This window comes from Syngnathus leptorhynchus, chromosome 10, assembly GCF_054491065.1.
Source record: "Syngnathus leptorhynchus isolate UIUO chromosome 10, UIUO_Slep, whole genome shotgun sequence".
Lineage (NCBI taxonomy): Eukaryota > Metazoa > Chordata > Actinopteri > Syngnathiformes > Syngnathidae > Syngnathus > Syngnathus leptorhynchus.
In genome coordinates this window covers 5916180-5939949 of record NC_141204.1, presented here as the reverse complement: position 1 = coordinate 5939949, position 23770 = coordinate 5916180, and the positions used below count along the sequence as shown (strand labels likewise).

The 23770-nt window shown below is 42.9% G+C and overlaps 2 protein-coding genes and 2 long non-coding RNA genes across 5 annotated transcripts; 3 read left to right on the top strand and 1 right to left on the bottom strand.

Moving 5' to 3' along the window:
- The first annotated feature begins 167 nt into the window (after positions 1-167).
- On the top strand, positions 168-3971 carry LOC147050105 (non-selective voltage-gated ion channel VDAC2). Of its 2 annotated transcripts, none has more exons than XM_085922104.1 (9): positions 168-317; positions 1540-1611; positions 1677-1726; positions 1872-2024; positions 2121-2173; positions 2390-2617; positions 2706-2856; positions 2939-2996; positions 3192-3971. In XM_085922104.1, exons 1-9 carry the CDS (start codon positions 218-220, stop codon positions 3281-3283), a joined length of 957 nt encoding a protein of 318 aa, XP_085778230.1. In that variant the 5' UTR covers positions 168-217; the 3' UTR covers positions 3284-3971. The 2 variants fall into 2 exon arrangements, with proteins under 2 accessions (XP_085778230.1, XP_085778231.1); XM_085922105.1 differs by lacking the exon at positions 168-317 and adding an exon at positions 552-719.
- Positions 3972-4014: 43 nt separating this feature from the next.
- Positions 4015-5655, bottom strand: LOC147050104 (catechol O-methyltransferase domain-containing protein 1-like). Its single transcript, XM_085922106.1, has 7 exons — positions 5497-5655; positions 5312-5430; positions 5010-5115; positions 4787-4905; positions 4570-4624; positions 4369-4502; positions 4015-4299 (listed from the first exon to the last, which is right to left on the bottom strand). The coding sequence occupies exons 1-7, from the start codon at positions 5549-5551 to the stop codon at positions 4147-4149; spliced, it is 741 nt and encodes a 246-aa protein (XP_085778232.1). The 5' UTR covers positions 5552-5655; the 3' UTR covers positions 4015-4146.
- Positions 5656-5876: 221 nt separating this feature from the next.
- LOC147050103 (uncharacterized) lies at positions 5877-18303 on the top strand. Its single transcript, XR_015067409.1, has 3 exons — positions 5877-6170; positions 7304-7455; positions 16022-18303. It is a non-coding gene; the product is annotated as an uncharacterized LOC147050103 (long non-coding RNA).
- A 192-nt stretch (positions 18304-18495) lies between these two features.
- On the top strand, positions 18496-20182 carry LOC147050102 (uncharacterized). Its single transcript, XR_015067410.1, has 3 exons — positions 18496-19145; positions 19230-19316; positions 19403-20182. It is a non-coding gene; the product is annotated as an uncharacterized LOC147050102 (long non-coding RNA).
- Positions 20183-23770: the final 3588 nt, after the last annotated feature.

The window sequence follows — 23770 nt, the reverse complement described above, 5'->3', positions numbered from 1 at the left end:
AGATATTTGGTACACTGTACAAGACAATTTGATAAAATAAAAAAAGAATTGAAAATGCATAAAATATAAAATTGCACGCGTAATGCTTTGTGTTAAGATTTTCTATTCAAATGCATTATGACATACAAATCACGTTTCTATGTCGTACGTTTGATGTGTGTGCGGTGAGGGGGTCACACTTGGAATGATGGGAAATGTCTAGTTATTTGTTGTTCCCATGGAGACAAAACGGTCAAAACCACCTGGTGCGAAATTTCGAAAGAAAATGAAAGAAGAGGAGGATAGAGGAGCAAAGAATGTAGTTTCAGCCTGCTACAGTGAGTAGTTTTTGTAGGATTACAATATAAATTCAATCCATTCCTCTTTTCCTTTGAGGTGCAAGATTGATATAACCTTTATCAGATTTTATTCAAAGACAACTCTTTTATACATTGAGAAAATAAATTCCGTGCATTAAATGGAAAAACATTTACATATATCTGGGCTCGTCAGGGTTTGGTACCCCAAAATCTCTGGATGAGACTTTGGAGTATCTTTTTTTTACTCAGGCAGTTGCGAGCCAGCCCGGGTCCTACGGCAGGATGTGATAGGTCAGGTTTCATATGAGCGCAGTCTCCTTCAGCTCGTCCTCCAACTGGTCAAGTCTGACTCGCCCGTGCGGTTTGGGTAACATCTTTCCAAAAGTCACTTAAGGCCACCTTTAGACACCCCTCCGACCGGTAAGGATTACGTTTAGATTGAGGTCGCTAGAAATGTCTCCATCTGTTTTTTTTAGTTTTCAAAAAAGAGCTGTCGAACTTGCTTTTGCCATTCGCCGGCAACTCTGCTAGCTTTAGCAATTAGCTTCGCTAGCTGGGGCACGTCGTGTCTGACTTGTGTAAGATTAAACCTATTCAACTCTTTTAAGGAGTTGATTGATTTTGTTTGGATCTTACACTGTTGCAGTGACACCCCGGGTGATTTATAATTTACTGATGTCTACGGGTTTGGCTAATAATGCATTTCCCCTATTTTGGCCTTTGCCGAGTGACAGCCCTCGTCAACGCACATCACATTGACTTGCTGCTAATTAGCGCAAACGTGCAGTCACCCCGCCTAACTTTTTAAACTAACACGATAAGAAACAGGCGCCGGACTGGAGCAGGGCGTTTAAATGGCAATTCGACCCACAGTAACCTTGCTCATGGGCTGTCAGGCCACAAGGAGTACATTGGTACGTCGCAGTCGCGTGCTAAGTAGCCACGACCATTTAAATCTAATAGCGAGCTGCGTAAATTATTGCAATATGGTTTCGTAAAACCTGCGCATTGTGTTGGCGAACGTATACTTATGCTTTACATTTGAGAATAGTAGCTCCTTTGCAACTCAGAAGGTCAGCGATGACACTTTGGAGAACGTTCAACATATAGCGTGGCATTGCATTTTCTATCCAACAATTTTCAGGAAGAATTGACCTAACATGCATCATTCCATCCCCTTGCATTAAAAACACATGATGATGCGTGCAAACAAAATATATACTTTTTCCCTTTTCTGTAGAAACAATGGCTGTCCCTCCCTCGTATGCTGATCTGGGCAAGTCTGCCAAGGACATCTTCAACAAAGGCTATGGTAGGAATTCACGCGATACCTTAAATTATTTCACCTCAGAATTTAATCAAGACGACTCTCTTCAGGATTTGGCCTGGTGAAGCTTGACGTCAAGACAAAGTCAGCCAGTGGCGTGGTAATTATAGTATTTATGTAGTCATGCATTGAAGACAAGTTTAATTTGTGCGAAATACATTTTAAATCTGTTTGGCATTCTTATGTCATTTTATATATCTAATAACTGTGCTGCAAGTTATTTCATATATTGTTTTTAAATAAAGGAATTCAAAACATCTGGATCCTCCAACACCGACACTAGCAAAGTCGTAGGCAGCCTTGAAACCAAATACAAGAGGGCAGAGTATGGCTTGACCTTCACGGAGAAGTGGAACACCGACAACACCCTGGGAACAGAAATCACTATCGAAGATCAGGTAAGGGCAACTAATCAAGTGAAATCGAAAACACAGTTTATAATAACAGCAAAGCACAGTGAATATCAATTTATCCAATGAATTATTTTGTTACAGATCGCCAAGGGACTGAAGCTGACTTTTGACACCACTTTCTCGCCAAACACTGGGTATGATTATTTGACTTGAGATGTTCATTGAAAGTGTCAAGCTGTCTTTGCCTGCTGCCTCCCTATATTATCTTGGCAACATGATCTACTTGTCAGCTCTGTTATGACTTGATGTCACTTAGCTGACGCCCTCCGGTCCAAATATGAAACATGAACATCTGCCACGGTTAACAATACTGTATATATTCGTGAATTTCATTGCTTGTCCCTTGACAGCAAGAAGAGCGGCAAGGTCAAGACCGCCTACAAGCGCGAGTACGTAAACTTGGGCTGCGACGTGGACTTCGACTTTGCCGGCCCCACCATCCACGGGGCGGCGGTCGTCGGCTACGAGGGCTGGCTCGCCGGCTACCAGATGACCTTCGACACCGCCAAGTCCAAGATGACCCAAAACAACTTTGCCATCGGCTACAAGACGGGAGACTTCCAGTTGCACACAAATGTGTAAGTCACTCGTACCATCACAATAACGTTCTTTGATTCGATTCCATTTCCATTGGCAAGTCTTATCCATTCATGTGTTTGTTTAAAGCAACGACGGAGCAGAGTTTGGAGGCTCCATCTACCAGAAGGTGAGCGACAAGCTCGAGACTGCCGTCAATCTGGCGTGGACCGCAGGCAGCAATAGCACGCGCTTTGGCATCGCCGCCAAATACCAACTGGACAAGGATGCCTCCGTCAGTGTAAGTACACCAGCGAGAGGGTGCTGAAACAAAAGCAAAGTTGTACAAATACTGAAATATGTCCCTTTCTCTTTTATTGCAGGCTAAAGTAAACAACAACAGCCTTGTTGGCGTTGGCTACACCCAGACCCTTAGACCAGGTGAGCTGCCTCCATCCAACGCTATGACTTTGACCAAAATGTTTGTAAATCTGGCTCCTGTGCATGTCCAGCCTGTTACACAGACTCGGTAGACATTTTTATTTGGCACATTCTAAAATGAATGGTGGGGACATCTGTGTGTACAATTTGAACGTGCACTCAGTAGCACTAATACTGTTTGCTATTTCTGCCCAGGTGTGAAGCTCACCCTGGCCGGCCTGGTGGACGGCAAGAACATCAATGCCGGAGGCCACAAGCTGGGTCTTGGCTTGGAACTAGAGGCATAAGCTTCTCCTCCTACACTCAGGAACTCCGGAATATCAGAAGGAATTTGGCCTTACACATTTCCCAACCAGCAAAAGTAGGGACATCATGGGAGGGAGGGGGAGAGAGAGAGATCGGGGTTCACAAAGGCTACAACGACAAACTCTTGAGTGAGCGCCGCTGTTATGCTGGTGCTTTTTGTTGCTTTCTACCTTTGAGAGTTTGGTGGCATATTATTTATATAACCGCAATGTTATGGTTCTTGTCCAGCACTGCCATCAATCCAATACAGTCCCAGTTGTGCATCACTGTGCCTGTGTGGCTTTGTCGTCTTAGCAGACACTCCATCTTTGTGTGGTGAGTGCTGTCCTCCCTGCTTTGATTTCTTTTTAAAACACCACCGTCTGATATTCCTCAGTTTGAAAGTACACTAGGCTTTTTCCCATTACTATTTAAATACAGTTGCAAGCCTCCTTCACGCGCACACAACGGCGTCACGTCGGTCATCACAAACCAGTCCACTCGGCCAACCACCACAAAAAAAAAAAAAAAAAAACACTTTGGGAGGCTCGAGACTGCTAGAAAGCGATGCCAAACTTAGCAAATGAAACAAAATGTTCTAGAGGAGTTAACTGTAAGTCTCCTCTCACCTACAAGGAGGACTTGGAGCTCCTTTTGTCTGTTACCTTTTCAATAAAGTCTCCAACCTACTACTGGCTCATGGGGTGTTGCTGCAAAACACAACTGATTCCCATTTGTTATCCGTGAGGATAGTTTTACTGTTTATTTCACTAACACAAGGGTTGCATTAGTTATGTCAATTAACATTGCCTACATATTTCACAAAACATGCCATTTATGAGGATATAATGACATTGAAAGCTATTTAGCGTTTAATGGCAATGGTCAGCCCGTCCCCTACAGTGAGCATGCTCAGATCGATCCTCTGGTCTTTGTGGAGCTTCTTGTTGAGAGCATCCAAAGTCCTGGAGGTGATGTCATCGGGGGCAGGATCCACAACCCTTCCGCTCCACAGTACCTTCACACACACGCACACATTGAACATCTGCTTCACGTCCAGTACATCGAGTACAAACTGCAGACCCACATTGTCGATGGCAATGATGCCCCCTTTCCGAATGAGCTCCAGGGACTTTTCATAGTATCCGTCGTAGCTGGATTTGTCAGCGTCGATGAACACAAAGTCAAAGGTTCCTGTTTCACCAGCCGCTATCAGTTCATCTACAGGAAAGAGACACAAATGTCAACAATTCAAGTGAAAGTCAACTTTCACCACAAAATCCCTTACCAAGTGTTTGCATTGCCATCTGTAGTCGGATGTCGATTTTATTCTCCACTCCGGCCTGCAGCAAGAAAATATTGACTACTATAAAATACTGTTCAGAAATGTATTATTTCAGAGGTGAGTATCAAACAGGAAGCCTTTCACTTAAAGCATCGCCCATAAGTCTCATCTTAAAATGATTGTGACATCTGCTCTACATAAACTTAGTAGATGATCTTACCTCTTTAAAAAAGGGCTTGGCTATCTCTACATAGGTGTTGCTTATTTCACATGCTACAACATGTCCATTCTCTGGCATGGCCAAAGCCATACTGAGTGCGTTGTACCCTGTGTACATTCCTGTTCGGGTATAAAAAAAAGATAATAAAATACAACAATTAAGAGCGATTCCAAATAAAAGTAGTGAAATTCCTTGAGGATTGCTGGGCTGGGTGTAAACTCACCAATTTCAATGGCTTTGGTTGCGTTGATCAATTTCATGAGATTGGCCATCAACTGGGCTTGTTCGCTGGAAACCATCATGACGTTCCATTGGTCATCCATGGTTCTCTGATATTAAAATACAAATCATAGACCTCAAAAGTTAAAAAATGTCAAGAAATTAATTGATGTTGAAAAGTTAATAGGACAGCAATGTAAAAATGGAAACATTGTGTCTGGCATACTGCTATTTAGTGGTTAATAGGTTAACTGCTTAAAACCACAAAGGGGATATTTTAGGTGTCTTCTTTATTCTATTGCTTACCAATTTGAGTTTTGTGAGGACTGGGTGTTCCCTTAGCGAGTTGTTGACCACATACTGCAGCACCGGGTCGTCCTTTCCTCCGCTGTGACTCTTCCCAACAAACATGGACCTTCCTAAGCCTTCAAGACATCACTGTCACTTTGAGTCACAATCCAAATTATACACAGAATAAAAAAAACATTTACCTGTGAGGAGCACAGAGACTCCGAAACAGAATAGAAAGTGCCTGCCTGCAGCCATGTTCTCTCGGCAAAGAAAGCATTGATCAGTTTTTTGTTTGACTCCAAAGTTGGCTTTTGTTTTTCAACCTTGGACAGTGACATCAAGTGGGTTGAGTTTTCAGTTTTACTGTATGCAGTTAATTATAATATTTCAAGCTATATGAGACAAATTTATATTCAATCTTTTATAGCGCAATAAACCACTTTGAGCGCCAAACTTTAAATTGCCTCACTATAAAATTGTGGAACCATAAGTGATAGTATTTTCTTTATATTTATTTGAGAAAATAAAGTATACATTTTAATTTGGGCCCTTTGAGATGTCCATTTTATTTTTCTTCCTGAAAAAAGGTTGTAGGAGATCAGATTTTGCCCAAGCCAGCGTTATACTAAATAAATACCCATCATTGGATGAAGAATTAGTAATGACTTTAATAATTAAAAAAAAAAAAAAAAAACTTGATGATTTGATTGAATGATTTGAGGGAGTAATCCAATCTGGACAAACAATTACACATGGTGCTCTCTGCAAGTGGCCGTAGTCTTGACAAATGTTGGCGAGCTCCACAAACAAGAGGATTCAAAGGATTTCTCATCTAAATGGGGGAAAAAAACAGAATGCATCGAACAGCTTGCAGGTAGGCAAAGTTTTGCTCCGTCATAATTAATATTTAGCGTTGAAAATGCGGAGATAACTTGACGTCCTCCACTTTCGGGTTTTAATCATGTGGAAAATATCCACATTTCTTTTCAAATAAACTAGCCCGTGTATTCATGATGTACGTAATATTTAAAAGTAATGCATGATTAAATATTGCATTTAATACTAATTAAGGTATGCTGTGAATATACTTGTGCTGTCCTCACTCCGAAGCGATGTAAATAAAATTAACATGCAATCGTTTCCACAAGTTCAAACAGAAAAAAAACATACGTTAACAAGACTTACGGACAAATCTTGTTCTAGGAAACAACGTTTTGCAGAATAACATCAGCTTCCTACATTTACTGGGTCTCGTGCTGATTTAGCAAAACACTTACACTAAGCGTCCACAGGAGGGCGCCCTTAACCAGTAAATAGAAAATGATAACGTTTCAATACAAACATACAAAGGGCAGAACAATACTGATACACTTGCAGGTCCAGGGTCTGTTTTTCCAGTATTTCTTCTTGAAATGTCCAGTCTTGTAATGCTGCAATAATGAAAGTACCAAATTTGCATGTCTTTTTTTTGTTACCTATAATTGTTCCCCCTGAGCAGTTCCCTTGCATTATCTGTACCAAATTTATGTTTCCCTTTTAACAGATCTTCAAAGTAAGTAAGATATAATGAGCAGTTCTTGAACGCGAAGATTGTTTGGATGAGCCGTGTTTGCGCTGCAGCTTCAAACCTGCAGACAGGCTAAGGGGAACGCGGTGAATTCTGGGATGTGGGTGGAATGTGAGGTTTCTCCAAGGACACGACGCTTCCTCTATCTGCACTCTCATTAGAAATGCATAAACAAGAACACATCAGTGAAATGAGGCATAACATGAATTGTCTGAGCAAAAAAAATAAAAAATAAAATAAAATATTGGACTTTGACAAGTAGGAAAGAAAGGGAATTTCTCATTGCTCTGCTAAAGGTCCTCTCAGTGAAAATGGGATGCTGTGTTTTGCCGCCATCTTTGTCTCTAACCCCTCTACTGCTTCGGGCCTCAGTTTTCATGACGCTAATTGTTTCTGCTACTTGTGCCAAGTACCAACTCATCCCCGCCACGTTCTTGCAGACAACCCCCGGTCCCTGGGCTGCTTTTTGTGTCGGTTTAAGCCATGAAAAAGCGAAGGAATGCGCCGCCGCCATCTGCACGCCAGCGTTCCTCCTCGCGGCCGTGACTGTCAAGAACGCCACGGCGGCACACATCCTCGCCTGCTCTCAGAGGTAGCAAAATCAACACCAGAAAACAAAAGTGACAACTTCTGCTGCTAATATGAAACAAAATAATTCAAGAGGTCTCTGTTTTGACGAAGCAGAGTGGGAGCACACTTTATATTTTAAAAAGCCGACCTAGCAAAGAAGAATGTTGCTCTTTAATGTATTCTGGTGCCAAGCAGAGAATAATTCCCCCATCCCTATGACAGTGAACAGATTTCATTTGTTGTCTAAAATGTCACTGCCGCTCAAAATTCTTTTTTTTCTTTTTTGTGTGGGTCTGTGTGGACGGTTTGACGGTAAGCAGACTAGTGAGCTAGCCCAGATATTGGGCTGAGTTTTAGCCATGTCCAAATAATCTGGGCATTGAAATGGTAGAAAAAGCATTTAATGCTATACAGCAACTCAGCCATACTGTATTATATTATCCCCTGTGATTCTCATGATCCAATAATTTAGTTATTCTAAAATTTTATCCCCTAATCACAACCTGCATATTGCCAAGATTTTTGTTGTTGTGCAAGACTCAAGCATTATGCATGTCCCACCTAACTTTCAAACCCTAGTTTGACTTTGTTTTTGTAGTATTTTCATTTAACCAGCAAGCGGCGCTGTTGTTTAGCTAATCGCCACATTTCGAGAAAGGCTGGAGCCTCCCTCTGTGGGAGGCAATATCACTTTCCTCTTGTTGAATTGACCTGTGACACCATCACAGAGCACACAGCGAGGCCCGTTATTGACTAGCTGGTAACACCAAGCTGTTGTTGCATCATCAGCGTGTTTAGCAAAAAAAAAAAAGTCCTATGATGCATCCCTAATAGCAGTAGTCACTTTGGCTGTGAGCAGACAGATAAGAAGGCATGAATATTTAGTGATGCTAAGCACAACAGAGAGACTGACAGACGTCTGGCGGCGCTCAATTGACACGTCGGGCGTGTGCGTCTTCTGTTTTGACAGCGTGACAAGTCTGCTTCGGCGCTTCCGGAAGTGGCTCGTACGCGCGATAACGATTGTATTGACGCCGGGCTTCACTCAAAGTGCGCCACGGTGCTGCCCTGCAGCTTTCCTCGGTGAACGTGTGTACACAAAGAGCGTCGGTATATGTAGGCCACGTGGAGACCCGCATCACAATGAGCTTGTAAGGAAATATTCCCAACACCTGCTGCTTTTCACTCATGTAAACCGAGCTTTATTGAAGCGGCATTAGATATGAATGTTGAGGATAAGCCATTCAACCCCTGACGATCCTTTCTTTTGTGTTTGGGCCCCACAGAACAAAACTAGAGATCTTTCCTCGCATTCAAAAAAAAAATGTTCGCAAACAAACAGAAATGAATGGCAGGTGTGGTTGTTTGACTTACAAATCACCCAGAGCATCTATTCTATTAACCTAGAGTGTAAATAAACGCAGAATTGAATTTCCATAGATACGCGCGGTAAGTTGACAGTCCTCAAGAGATCAAATAGGCGGTGTGAAGCTCAGAAGAAAAACGCTGGCGTGTGTGAAAGGTGTTGACACACAAGCCCCCAAAAAAACATCACATCCTTGGAAACAATTACCCGGAGAACCACTGCTCTTTATTTTGTGTCATTGGGAAACATTTTATTGTCAGTGTATCGTGATTCTAAGCTATGTTAACTTATAATAATGTTGAATAAACATTTAGCTGATTAATTAATGCTTTACTCAAATAATACATCATGTAAAAAAAATAAGAACGACGTAAATCACAGTCAGTTCTGTGTGTAGTATCACATGTGGCGGTGTGGAAACAATTATTACTGCCTCCCATTGGAACTTGGAAGTCACAACTGACCAATTCATGTAAACGGGCCTCTTTTCAAATAAACGCCTCTTTTGAAATAAAAGCCCACCATGCTATGCAATGAACACCCTTGCCTGCCACAATATGATGAAATACAGTTCATGTAGTTTCATTGACAAGCCGGCATTTTGATAAAGTCAAACTCAATATTTGCCTCACTTCCTGTCCAGGGTCACAAAACGCCCCCCCCCCCCCCCATTAGTCTCCCGCTCATCTGACTGCTGTGTCCCACTGTGACCGCACTTGAGGCGCTAATGATAATGTTATAACCCAGACCAATTACCATGGCAATCAGACTCACTTAATTGAGTTGATTATGAGCTCTCCCTCTGTGATGACCCCTCTGGACTCAAAAGAAAGGGAACACAAAGAGACGGAGGGCGTGGACGCGGCAATGGAGTGTTTCTTCGGGCGTTGTGTGTCATTGCGCGACAGACACATGGGATGTGACTGTCGGGGTGTGTGTGTGTTGGAAGATGGCGTGTAAGGGAAGAGAGCAGCCCTTCAGGGACGTGTAAAAGAGTCGAAGGGTGGAACGGTGGCGAGAGAAATGGGGTGGGGGCGCCGTGTGTGTGTGCGCGGAAGTTGGGGGGGGTGTCCGTCTCAGGCTTGAGGTTCGGAATCACAACCCGGCCTGTGTAATTGACCCGGACACACACAACATCTGAAGTTAATCCAATCAGCGGGGAAAGCACGACACTCCCATCCGCGCAAGACACACAAACATAAGGTCAAGAGCAGCTTGTATTAGCGCAATGATGTCAGGGACAAGTGGTGTGGATAATTGACTTTCAGCATGCTTAAAAGGCACACACACAGAGATGGAGATATGAAGGAAAGCAGCAGGTCCACTCTGCCAGATGACAAATGAAGACTAAGTGACTCAGCAGCAGGCTGACATTGACACGAGTCTTGCACAGTATTAGCATTCATTTGCACTAAATGGAGGCCAGGTTACTACAACACAATGTATAATGAAAATATCAGATCATTCTCCTGAATGAATTTTAGTTAAAACGGCGATGAGTGCTGGGATAGGCTTCAGAAAGCCCGTAATCCCCATGGGGACAAGCGGTATAGAAAATGGAAGGATGGCTATTTCAACCCGAACTGACCAAACATTTTGAAAATCAGGCAATGAGGTACAGAGAAGTAGAGTTTTTTTGTGTTTTGAAAAAAAAAATGCCTTTTTGTATTTTTGGGTGTCTGGGATGTTTTAGTGTAGCCCTGAAACCTGTTGGGAAAAAAATGAATACCTCTGACAGAACAATCATGTCTTAAAACCATATTTTGCAAGCGCATATTTGCAAACAGTACTCCAGGCATGTACTGCCGTCCAAAAACCAAAATTAGGCAAACCACGGGCTTCAGTGCTTATTTGTATTCCGACATGGAGGGAAGAACAACCATGGCAAAGCTTCTTGGGAGTGTTTCAGTTTGATTTACAGTAAAAGAGAACGACACGCTAATAAAGAACTCGGAGCGTAGTTGGCTAACGTCTGGGGATTGAAAGCAAATGTGCTTTTGAGAGCCGAGGACACCGTTGGCTTTTCATAAGGCCGTCGTGATTGAAAGCAACATTCTAAAAGGACTATTTACTCTCTTCATTTCCCCTTGTGTACAAGAGACGGGAGGAGCGTAAGAAAACGGCCTGCTCTAATCTTGCATGAAGACCGTGGTGAATTCATATTGATGGGAAATGTGGCCTCGCAAGCCTGGCAGCCATGTTTTTATTTATTTTTTTCATAAACCACAGGGAACAAGAAGTCAGTCAGCTGACAGGTGCTAACGGCGTCAATTGTGGCGTGGGTAAGAGATGGGGCGTGGAGAACGTCGCGAGATAGAGAACGCAAACGCCGTCTCCATTTTTCCGACGTCTTCTCGCGCTGCTTTGTGTGCATCCCGCCCGCTGCTATGCGTACATCCCGCCCGCTCCTTTCTGTAGCTGGAGAGGATTTTCCGCTGGAGCTTGTGTAAACACCAAAATGCATGTCAAATATGATGAGTCTTGATGCCTGTATAACATAGCCAAGCACGTGCTTCTCTCAGACTATCTCCAAGCAGAAGCAGCCTCCCCCCTGAGCTACGTCTGCACCCTGCTGCCATCTTTCCACACTTGTCGTGCCACAAGTCCCCCCTCTGGAAGGCATTGATTATTTTCAGGGAGAAAGAGCCTTGTGATTTCTTTTATGTCTCTTGAAGAATGGGAGTGAATATTTTTTGTGAGCGTGGTGTAGCCACATGAAAAATATGAGCTCATTGGGGAAGAAATAAAGATGATGGATTTGCTAGGTGACACCTGCGCTGCTGTGCGCTTGCCCGGGACTCAGTCGAACTTCTTGCACTCGCGCGTACTCCATTTGCCGAGTGCAGAACATTAGCATTAGCTGACGCTAGCCCGTGATGCCTTGACAACAAATGGCTGTACAAGGCAAAATATCCGCCCCGTAGCCTGATAAAAATAGTTGGATTTTTATATTCTAGTTTAGACCAATGGGGGTGCATAGAACTTATTGTTGTTCATATTATATTCACGTGGTCGACATCCAACTTTTGATCCAATATGTACTTTGGCCCAGACCCGAGCAGCAGACTACGATTGTGAACACAGCCCGAGTGAAGGAGGCAAAAACACATGTGCGAAATTGAGCAAGCGAGGCTGCGGGCAGTGCAAGGCTCCAGGGAACCACTTGAGATTGCAGGCAGAGGGACTGATAAGCCAACGGGCCATTCATCAGACCAAATGAAGGCAGTAAAGTCGACCGGAGGAACCCAGGCATCGCCCCGAGATGGCAGCCGGCCTCTCAGCGGAGACCTGTGACTAACGCATGCCAACAGGCCCAAACACGCACGCAAATAACAGAAGAATGGGGGAAAAAGATGCACGAATAAATGGACGGAGAGGAGCTCAGGAGAATAGGTGACTCCAAGTGTAATGGACTTCCAGAAGCATAGCTCTCATTTCCTCGGAGCTACGCCCAGCGATCGAGGCTCCTGTCGGGGGGGGCTGCGTGTGGCCTGTCCTGCTCAGAAAGCATCCATCAGGCAGATATTACCGCGATCCAGAGGTGATACATTAGCGCCGGTGCCGAGGGGACAATGTGCGCCCGTGATGGATTCCGCCGGAGCGCCCCGCTGTTGTCACACGGCGCCGATGTTACTCAAATGTGCATGCGCGCTATGTCTCCCTTTGAATTTATTCCAAAGCAGTGCGCTGTGTATTTTCCTCTTAATCACACCACCCAGAGGACGCAGACATATTTCTAGCTAGCAGAGAGAGTGTTAGCACCTTGCATGCTTATGAAAGTCATACATTACTTAAGCACTTAGGCCAGCCAAAGAGGGGAGATGAAACTACTTCAAAGTGTTGCCCACGTGTTTATAAGACCATATTAGTGTCTCACTAGTGCTTTGTAGAGCTTGTACCATCAATTTGCCCAAAGACTCCATCTTAGCTTATATAAATCCCACCTCGGGGCTAATATGAATCAGATTTATTTGCTCCACTCATGTTTATTATTGTGTTTTATAGTTTATATTCGGTGTTAAACGCCATCAGTCGGACTATACGGCATGTCTGTCTCATCCCTCAAACGAATGAGAATGGTTTATGGAGCCGTGAGTGCCAATAAACAGCCGGCGACCATCTTGTAGATTCGCATCTTTAATGCTTTATGCGCGATGAACTCTGCGGCCGTTTAGTGCAGGTTCAAGGCCATGCGGTGATTTTGACTTGAGCAACAAAAGCGGCGGACAGAGAAGAGGATTTCTAATCCAGACACAGTTAAGATCTTAACAGCCCTAAAAGGACTTCATAGACCGGCCGAGTAAGACGGATCCTCAGTAATGCCATCTCGGACCCGTATAAAAAGGTATGGCGCTCGTGTGAGTGATCTTTCTCGGACAAGATGAAAAGTAGGGGCTCTGTCAAGGCCAGTGAAAAAGATTGATGGAATGAAGCAGTGAAGTGACACAATGTCCAAAATGATCTCCCGCAGATCCAAAGGGAAGCAATCAAAGTAGGCCATGAGAACGCTTTATGTACTGCGAACGCATGTTTGACCTCTGGCTTCACCGGTAATTCAACTGCTTCGATGAATATAGCAGACCCTTCCTCCTATTGTGCTTTAGAATTAAAATAACGTTTGTAAAATCCCCTTTTGGCCGGTGTGCCCGTAAAACGGAATTATAACACGCTTCATCGTTTTAGCGCTGGATAAATCACTCGAAAACTCGCCCAGTGGATAGTTTGACCAGCAATATTCATTTATTACTCTCATCATCGCTGGCCTTTCTTTTTCTATCGTTGCCAAATCACTATTGCTGTTGTTATGATAATTACTTTTAATTTTAAGTTGAAGCATTATCTCCTCTTTAGTGTCGACAATTTGCATGATTTTTTAATCGTTGAATCGTTATCCGCATGGTCTAAACACATTTGAAGAATTGCATATCGAGCACTTGATTTGTGCTTCTCATTCTTAAACAGCATAAACTAAAAAGACAAAATATGGTCTTTTTTTTATTTTTATTTGAAGTGTTATTGGTAGTGGCCCCTGTTGAGTGATTTTAGTAAATTCCAAAAGCTTCTTTCCAAGCATCACCCACTGCCTTAGATAGAACGCAAGCAGCATGTCAGCATCCACTTTCTTATTTTCACAAATGTTTGGCTCGGAGGACCATCAAGAACGATGGCATCCATCACAATCCACGGATCTCGATTTCGGAAAGTTCACGCGGCAGCTGCAAAGGAAATGAGCGAGCGTGTGGATTTCCTGGCGTTTCCGCGGCAGCGCCTGTCTCTGCCTCGAACAACTCTTTGATAGATGTTTCGCTGGGAGACAGACAGGCATGTGCCAAGACGATGGCATCAAAACGGCGATGATTGACGGCAACTGACAGCCATCTTCTTCCTAAACACACCGCAGGTCCCTTCGCTTGCTCTCTTTCTCCCTCCCTCTTTGGCTCTGTCATTCGAGAAGACTGTGAGATAAAGAGAAGGATGTCATAAAACAGTTGCCGTCATTGGGTTTTGTTTTGGTCAGGGCACCTTTGTAAAGTTTTGAAAGACATTCAGAAGGGTTTAGTATAGGGACGGGCATTTGATGAAATGGCCTCAATCGATCAGCAGGAAAATACATCATAAATTCTTTTGGATTTTTTTCCCTTGTACCATTGCGTGAAGGCAGAAAGTAGTCGGTTATATTTCAACAGTCCCCTTAACAACAAACCATTAATTGCCTTGTTAGAATAAATAAAAGCAGCACTAAAACTTTATAATCGCTTTCCACCACAATACTGGATGTTAACATTATATGCTAACGCTTTCTACGCAGGTCTATCTGGACTTTAGCCCCATCCATCCTTGCCAGGAATTTGGACGACACCCTGGATTGGTTGTCACTCAATCCCATGGTGGCTGTCAAAGAGCTCGTTGAATGGGAATTGATGCCACGCCAGCTGGACTTTAGTCAGCTATGTGAATCACTTGACAACCCTAATTGGGCCTGAATTAATTGTTCCCCCTACTGGTATCGGTGCCATGTCATGACAGCCGTTAGATAGGTCACATGCCTCGAAACGAAATTAAAGAGAATCATTTTTGCCGAACATGCATGGGATGAACCCCCAAATTACAGGCTCTCAAATATATTCTCTCAATTTCATAATTAATATTGCACTGTTATAGTACTTGTATGTGATGATGTATGATTTATAAATCATGTTTTCATCATGACACTAATCAACAATTTTTTTAAATCGGAGATGAACGCAAAATTCCAAGATTTTTTCATTTTTGCTGAATCCGAATGCACCCATTTCAGATTCATTGCAAAATGAGAACTTCAGAACACATCAAGAAACGTGAACATCTGGGTAAACAGCTTTTCTCACGGGTTTTTATCATTCCAAAGAGATGGAGGTGGTTCCTTTTCCATGTTCTAACTGCGTTGCCATTATCTTCTGACACACTTATCCTCCACTAAATGATTTCTCTTCATCTCCTGGCAAGTCACCTAATCAAAGTTGAAAGAGGCGAGCTCGGTGCCATCTAGAGAGCCCGTCAGCTTTCGACTGCTTTCGCTGTCATTACCGAGATGAATGGCGGCAGCTGAGAACTCGTTCGTTCTTCCGCATCCCGACAGAACGTCTCTCCACGAGGCTTATGATCTTTCAAATGCCACCAAGGTCGTGTCGCGTTACCCAACTTATATGTGATGTTCGGGTTCAATCCGCATTACGTCGCTCTGTCTCGCCCGCTCATTGAGATCATTAGTACATGTTGAAAAGAGCAGAGACATAGAAGATATAAAGTTTCTCTTGGTTTTGAGCCAGTGGTCCTCATGTAATGATAGAACATCAACTCCAAACAGTCTAACTAGAAGGCTTTTGTCAACTTCTTTTTTGGGCTAGAGGGAGTTGAAGGAGGAAAGATGACACGTCTTCCTCTTCTGGAAATATAGCAAGGATCTTGGAGTTATGTCAGCACGGCATACGTGTGGCGCATGACTAGTGACTCATTCGAGTTATTAAGCAGAAAATTGACAAAGCAATCAGTTCTGGACACATGATTTAGCATTTTGAAATATTTTACTAGGAAATAATGGAAGTGCAGTCTTTTCATGGCACAAATGCTTGCTCTCTTTTTTAGCTAACGTTCACACAAAAACATGTTACTATTGTGAATAGTGAATCTAAAAATGAATCAGACTTAAAATTAAGGATTGCTTTTTTTTTTATGGTTACAGGTTGTATTGAGTGGAGAAGAACTGCAAACGTATTTTACTTAAAAATTGAAGGGGCCCGTTGGCAGTACCGTCATCTTCCATCACGCCATTTTGAGGAGTTGATGACATCTCCATCTCACCGCAAATCCCGAGCTGTCTGCCGAGTGTGTTTGCCGAGGTTTTATAGCTGTTTACTGAGAATCTAATTACCTCTTTTAGACATGCAGCTGCTTAGAAAAGTGACTTTACGGATCAAGACTGTTGGCAAAAAAAAAATCTAAGCTCCTCGGGCTTAATTTGTCAATTATTAAAACATAATTACATTTTCTTTAAAGCCATTAGCCGCAGGGTTTTAAGAATCATTTTGCGTCAAGCCAATAAGTTTCCTCTGTGCTTTTCACAAAGAAAAATGTAAATGTCTGGGTTATTTCCCCCAGTGAGTCTTACAAAGTGTGGAGATGATTCATGGCAGATGAAAGCATTCTTCATAATTAGATTAGCCTGATGGACTAGAATTCATTAATTATGAAGATACATACACATGGTTCTTAATACAGTCCCCCCCCCCCCCCCCCCCACACACACACACACACCTCCCTTCTTCTCCGACCTCGTCGGCATATTGCCCATTCATCTGTAGTCAGCTGCTGGGCTGAGTTACTAAGTTGCGGTCACACATTGTTCCAACAAATAATGCGAAAGCACGGAAAGGCCAGCCTCGAAGTGATGGCCACAATATGCGATTGCCTTTAAAACTTAAGCGGCGCATTTAATTTATTGAGGGTGTCACATGGCGGCGGTGAGTAATTATTCTCCGGGCTTAATGAATTCCATGGCCGTAGGGCCGCCTGTCAAGGAGGAGGACACCCTCACTGACCATGTTAGATGCTTCTAGACAATGCTCGTGGCTTCCTGGAGATCCAAAATCATGCAAAGATTTCTCACGCATATTGCACAGTCACTTTTAGTTTATATTAGTAGAGATATCTTTCCCACAAAAAAAACAACCCAGTAGGTTCTCCTTTTAATGATGGGCATTTCAGTAAGTTTCCGTTATTGACAACAGGCAAAAGCAAAGTAGGCACAATTAAATGACCGATTAATCGGCAGGATGTCTGAGGATCTTAAAAACATCAGTCTGCTTTAGACTAATTATTAATTATCCTCAAATGGAACTTGGCCCTTAATCCCATTTTTTTCTAAAAAATGCATGAAAGCCAATGAACGTCAAAATCCATTTTCTGTCGCACAGATCCTGTTTGGAGTCAAATCCATTCGCGACAGATGTGCATATAATTTCTTGTCACGTCGCATCGACCTCCTTTTGTCACAATCTTTCAGATACCAGTAATACGTTTCAAATCATAAATGAGTCCTTCTGTCTTGTTCCATATCACGGTCTGAGTTATATATACATACAGTTTTTCTTCATGACTCGGTTGACATCTCTTCAAAGGCTCGACTTTACTGTATCTTGCCATCTGGTCATTCCTTGTTGTACAGCTGTCATGAGTTTACACAATTAAATGCATGTTATGCGGGATATGTCTGGAAAATGTGTGAAGCTGCATCCACAGAGTTCAAGCAGAGTGGAGCTTTTATTCCGAGTCCTCATACACACACGTACACACCCCTTGAGCATGCCTTCCAGACAAATAAGAGGCCACACGCTCCATCTAAACAGCACTGACACTAACTGGGTGATTTCTTTTTTTTTTAAATCCATGAGAAATGTCCTATTATCTATTGATTCAGTCTCACGCTGTGTCTCGGTGACTTACGCCTGCCTCTAATTCCCATTACTGGGAACACTGTATCCTTATCAAGGGAAACAATAAGCCACTTGTCGGCACAGTAAGAAAATATGAGGAAGCATCTGCCTCATTCAGAGGAACCCATGACTCTGTGGTGTAGATGGTCCATTGCGATGCCCCGCCCCCTCCCGGCCCCCTTTATGTTAGTCCTCCCTGTGACCTCTAGCACAGTGGTGGCGGCCTTGGTGTGAAGGCAAAGTAAATCAGATACATTTAGATATTGAATTTTGCTTTCTCGGTGGGTGCACTGCTTCGTAATTTGGATAAAAATACATTTTCCAATTTGTAAACATTTTGACGTGCGTGCAAATTTGGGATCATCGAAAAAAATAGACATTAACAATAGTATCACAGAGTGTTTTTATCACCTCTCTACATGACTACTGGCGATCATCTTCAAAAAGCATAACACTGAAGGACTCTGTGTACTGGTACTTTCTGTCTTCTAAAAATATAAATAAATAATGGCTTGGGTAAAAATGCTTTGACTGCTCCCAAACTTGTATGATTTTAAAAGAAAAAAAAATCGTGATCATTTCATTCCAAATTTGAGCAGCTTTTTTGCCTACCTGCTTTTTGTGGAAGAATAGTTTGGCACAGGTGGGGGGTACGCCATTTTCATCTGCCAGCCCTGAAGAGAAGCTGTGCTCCCAAGCTGTAAAGCTGTCACAGAGATGGCTCTCTATTGATGATGGCATCAACTTTTTTTTTTCTTCTTTTTTTTTTTTTAAACCAAGCACCCCTGTGATGCGCTACCTCACTTGGCTGTTATCTCCTCCCTCCCTGCTATGTCTCCCTGCTCTTTAAGACAAAGGGTAATAAAGCCATAAATTGTGTGCTCGGTGGAAGGTATGGACATTCTGTCTAGGAGATGCTGTAAGAAATGCCATAAAGCACCTTCAAAGTCATAGCTAAAAGATTTACACTTATTTAACATCCTCCTCTTCTCCTAAATCACAGTGATAAGAGAATTAAGTGATGGGCTATAGGTTCTTTGTCCTTAGTCTATTGATTTTTTTTTTTCATCCCTCAAAAGGATCCCGGACATTATGATTATTGAGCTGAGCTTTTTGATGCTGGTTTACAGACTAGGCGAGGTGCTCTCGGTTTGATTGAATAGTTAAAAGGAAAGACAAAACACTCAATTATGCCTCGTTTATCAGCGCTATAAGCAGACTTCTGTTGTGGAAAAACAGCGATCCAAAAATAAAATAAAAACACACGCATGGATAACTGACCTAATGTCTATTTATCTCCATGCTATCTATGAAAACTACATCCTCAGCACGGACTGTTGATCTGACAGATAGCCAAAGCAACTCATCATCCAGGTTTTTATGTTCTTCTGAAACTTTCCCATTCGGTGGAGTTGCATTGAAACGCATTTACATTGGTGAACACCTTTTTTTGTCTAGAAATACACCAAACTAAAAAGAAAAAAAAAAAGACATCTGGGGAAATGATTACATCTTCAGCATAGCTGGTCTACAGGAAGCCATCATGTAAAAAACAAAAACAAAAATCCAAACAATACTGTTCCATCAATCAATGTTTACTCACGTTTCTACTTTTTGTGTTTTCATTTCAGTTGGAACTGAGCACCTATGTAGCCTCAAGCTCAATCTTCAGTGTCGTCTTTGTGCTTCTCCGGGAACGTTAAGCATTTGGATTGGTAAGCATTAACGTTCTAATACTGCCCCCCCTCCACATTGCTTAACTTGGCTTAATGGTGTAGTGTTCTGTTTTCCCATGATTTGTAAGTTACTGCCATGACAAAGTTGAAAGCATCTGAAAACCACTTTGTTAATTTATGACCGATGCATCGTAATGAATCAACGAGACCTGCATGAAGTTGGATTTATTATTTGTCGAACCGCAGCAGGATATATGGCCTGACGGAATATGCTGAGAGGATTCGCTGGGCGCCATAACCACATTCGTCATTCTATAGTCAAGCCATTTTTAATGCGTTGCCACCATTAACGCTTGTACTTTTCTGCCCAACCCATCTGACTGTCGAGCGAGAGAGCTTGATCACTGAAGGTTACCCTTTTCTCTTCTGGATTTTTAAATGTATTGTGCTTTTTTTTTAAAGGTGGTTAATTTATGGCAACAATTTATAGTTCCTTCTTGAATCCTTGGGAAATTCTTGGCGAAAATCGACGGTGATTTCTCCTAAATCGAAAAAACATGTTTTGTGATGCAGGTGGACTAATATAAAAAAAAAATGTTAACATTGGAAACAATGCCCAGTTAATAAGTGTCTGTGTTAACGGCCACAAGGTGTCTGATTGAAAGAGAAAAATATTTTGTTGGAAATCTTGTCTACTCATTCCTTTATTTTTATTTTTTTTTATCATGTAGTAAAACTTATATTTAAAAAATCTCAAGTCCCCCTCCCCTTGATTTATTATCTCAAATTGTGAGTAAGCGGAAAGTTATGGCTATTTTTGGCTGACATTTGTATGACATCACACATGATGTTTGATGTTCTCACTGCAATAGGAAAGACTGTGAAATAGTTTTTTCACTCATATGTCATTAATAGAAGCCTCACGGCTCACCCAAACGACAGAAAGCAAGCGCACCCCTCCTGTGAGCCCGCAGAGTGCTGGCCAACATGATCGATAGATGCTATATCTGTCACTTAATTGGAAAACACCACACAAGATGCTGTTTTAGATTGCGTTAATGTAGTGTCCACTCCCAAGTGAGAACAAAATAGCTGCAAGGCATATTACATCCACAATTGGTTCAGGAGGGCTTTTATGTCTTGCGGCCGTAAGTCCACCCAAGAAAGGCACGTGCTCCATCTAAAGATCATTTAGCTCAACCATATGTTGTTGTCTTAATGGTTAGTGATATTTGTGTGACTGCATCCAACAATTAATGAGGGAGAAACAGGCTGGGTTTAACCTCCGGGTATTCCTTCAACGCTACTGCCCCCTTTCTCTGAACCCTGACTCGCCGTCTCACCGCCCTTCTTCCGTCTTTCCCGGTTGAACTCTCGCCCCGTCCTCTCATCCCCCACGCCCCTAGCCCTCTCCTCGGGGGCCCAGTGGAAGTGATTTATCTTAGCGTGAAAAGACTTGTGATGACGCCGAGCGGGGGGAGGCGGGGCGGCGGGGCCCTTGGCATTGAATGCTTCGGTGGCGTTTGCATGAAGTTCACGGCCCTGCAGCCACGATAAATGTCAAGTGCTACAAACGTCCTGTAAATAAGACAGAGCACTGCCAAAGCCGGAAGTCTGCTTATTGACTGGCCACGCAGAAGGTGTGTGTGTGTGTGTGTGTGTGTGTGTGTGTGTGTGTGTGTGTGTGTGTGTGTGTGTGTGTGTGTGGGGTGGAGGTGGGTGGGGGGTGTGTGTGTGTGTATAAACCTGAACCTTAGTGTACATTTTGAATCACAAGCAGCAATTCTTGGGTTTCATAGACACCAGTCTCGTGGTTACGAGCTTTCCCATGCAGCAGTTCATTTGGTAGCATATAAAAACCAGGAAAGGTGAAAACCGATATATGCGTGTCGGAGTGTGGTTGCTGGCCTTTCTGGCTTAGTTAATCAGCTACACTAAGATTTAAAAAGGCTCATAAACAGTCAAAGATGATGACTGATATTATCACATCAGTGTCCTAAAGCATATATTGAAAACAAGCTGCAAGATGGTCCATGAAGTATACCTTTATGTCTTCTGTTCCAGTTCACTATTATCACCCTCATTTTTTTTTCATTTGGAATATTTCTTGTAGAGTTCAGTACGGTTTCATTATTCCACTCCACAATGTAGGCCTAGGAATCGGCGATGCATTTGTCTGGACTGCAGCTTGGCTGAAAATCAAATCACAAAGACAGAGATTACACTTACCCTGCTTTAATGAGATGACAAGGTGCCTTTATTTCATTCTTAGAAGCCGCTTGAGGACTAGCTGAAGTCATTTTGGGACCCCGGCGCAAACTTAAAAGCATTATTTTATTTGATCAGCTTCTTCAACCTCAAGAATTTCCCTCTTGGTCGAAAAAAAAGGGCTCGGCGCTATTAAGAGTTATCTCGGGAAGTAGAGTCCTGCATATATATCACCGCCCGCCGGTGTCGTCCCACACTTGATAAACTGCATTTCCCGTCAGCGGAGGACACTGAAGGTTACTGCCGCCTATGAAAAAGTGCACAACAACTACTCGGCCGGCTTGGTGACTCTTCTACCTGCTGAAGCGACACAAATCATTGGGATAATTCATAATGAGCACGCATTTATCACACCCCCACACCCCCCCCCCCCCCCACACACAACCTTTTGACGATTTCTGCAGTGATAGCTAAATGCCGACATGACGACAGCTTTGGACATTTGCGAGGCATCCCGACACCGGGACGCATACTAGCGCTCTCGCGTGCGGCCACGACTCGCGATGGTATGCAAACATTTGCCTCCGTGCACTCAGCTGATTAAACAGGCGCATATATTATTGTCCTTGTCAGGTTTTTTGATATAAAGGCACCGCATTGTTCCTCCCTCCATTGCTCACAAACATCATTCGCAAGGAGCGTGGCCTGCTGTATATCCGAGCCTCAGCGGGGACCATAAGCTGCATTTGTTCACCAGTTCCAGACACACTGAAGCAATTTATGAGCCTCTGGCTGCAGGCTGATTAGAGCAGTGCTTGTAAAATGTATTTTGGCATATATGCAGGGTTTTATTGGAGCTCCCCCCCTGTCACACATACATCATTGAAAGAGCGAGATGAAACGCGAGCAGCCAGGGGAGTGGCGATAGTGTCCGCAGAGGGCATTGTTTTTTTCTCGGGGGCCTCCATTTTGAAAACGGTTAACCTCAAACTGTCAACACTTTGCAGGGAGCAACAATGGATGGGATTTGATAATTGACTTCAGTGGCTCACCCGCAGTCGGACACCCCATAAGATGTCAAATGAACATCAGATTTTTTCTGTGGCTCTTTGTGTATTTTTTTGTGATGCCACTGATTAAGAGATGGGTTTTGGCAAAGAGGGAAAGTGTGATGATAACCATAGAGCTTATTCTTTATATGAGCTTTTTAGAGAATTACACATACTGTAAGATATGAGAATTTTAATGTTCAGTTTATAATGAGTAATAGAATTCAGTTGAAACGTATAATAGCTAATGACAGGTATGAAAAAAAACGGAGAAGCTTGGAAATAAAATGGTAGTGTAAGCATCGATTAGTCTCAACATGAGCAATTTTGAAATAAACCGGCGTCACGAAACAGATCGCGTTCATCGACCTTCCACTGTATGCTCATCTGCGTCCATTCAAATTCCGATTCCTGGCCTTCGACAATAAACAGGTCCTTAAAAAATAAATCTTGTCCTAAATAAAACCTTTTAGCGTTTTGGATGTCAACCAGTATGTGTGAGCTCTCAACACCTGGTCACCCAACTTTCAACATGATTTTCTGCAGCTTCATCATCTCCACCAGAACAATTGCTTTAAATAAGTGCCGCAAGGCCTTGTTGTGACCATGTGAGATTCTTATTGAATCAGAATTATGTGACAACAGGCCCTCTCATAGTTCCGCCTTGTGGACCTTATGCTCGGCCACGCTTCACAGTCACATGGACACGGGTGGGGTCATTTCTCGTGTGCTTGGAGGCCTACGGTATGGAAGTGAATGTGTGCTTTGTTGCGCTTTGTCAGAGATGAATTCCCTTGAACAAAACCGCACTGTTTTCTTTTTTTTTTCTGCTAACTTTTGGCCACTGTCTGGAACATGATTTATTTTTCTATGTAATACTCTAATTCATGCCTTCAGTGATGGCCTCATTCTATTTAGGTGAGGTAATTGCACACGCTTGCTGGCTACAATGGCGAACTGTAACTCAAAAGTGAACTAATCTGGTATAAATCATATTTGTTACATCTGTGTTTTTCCTGCCAAAAAGCCAACATTTTAGCTCTTCAGAAATTGGGCCTGACTTGTT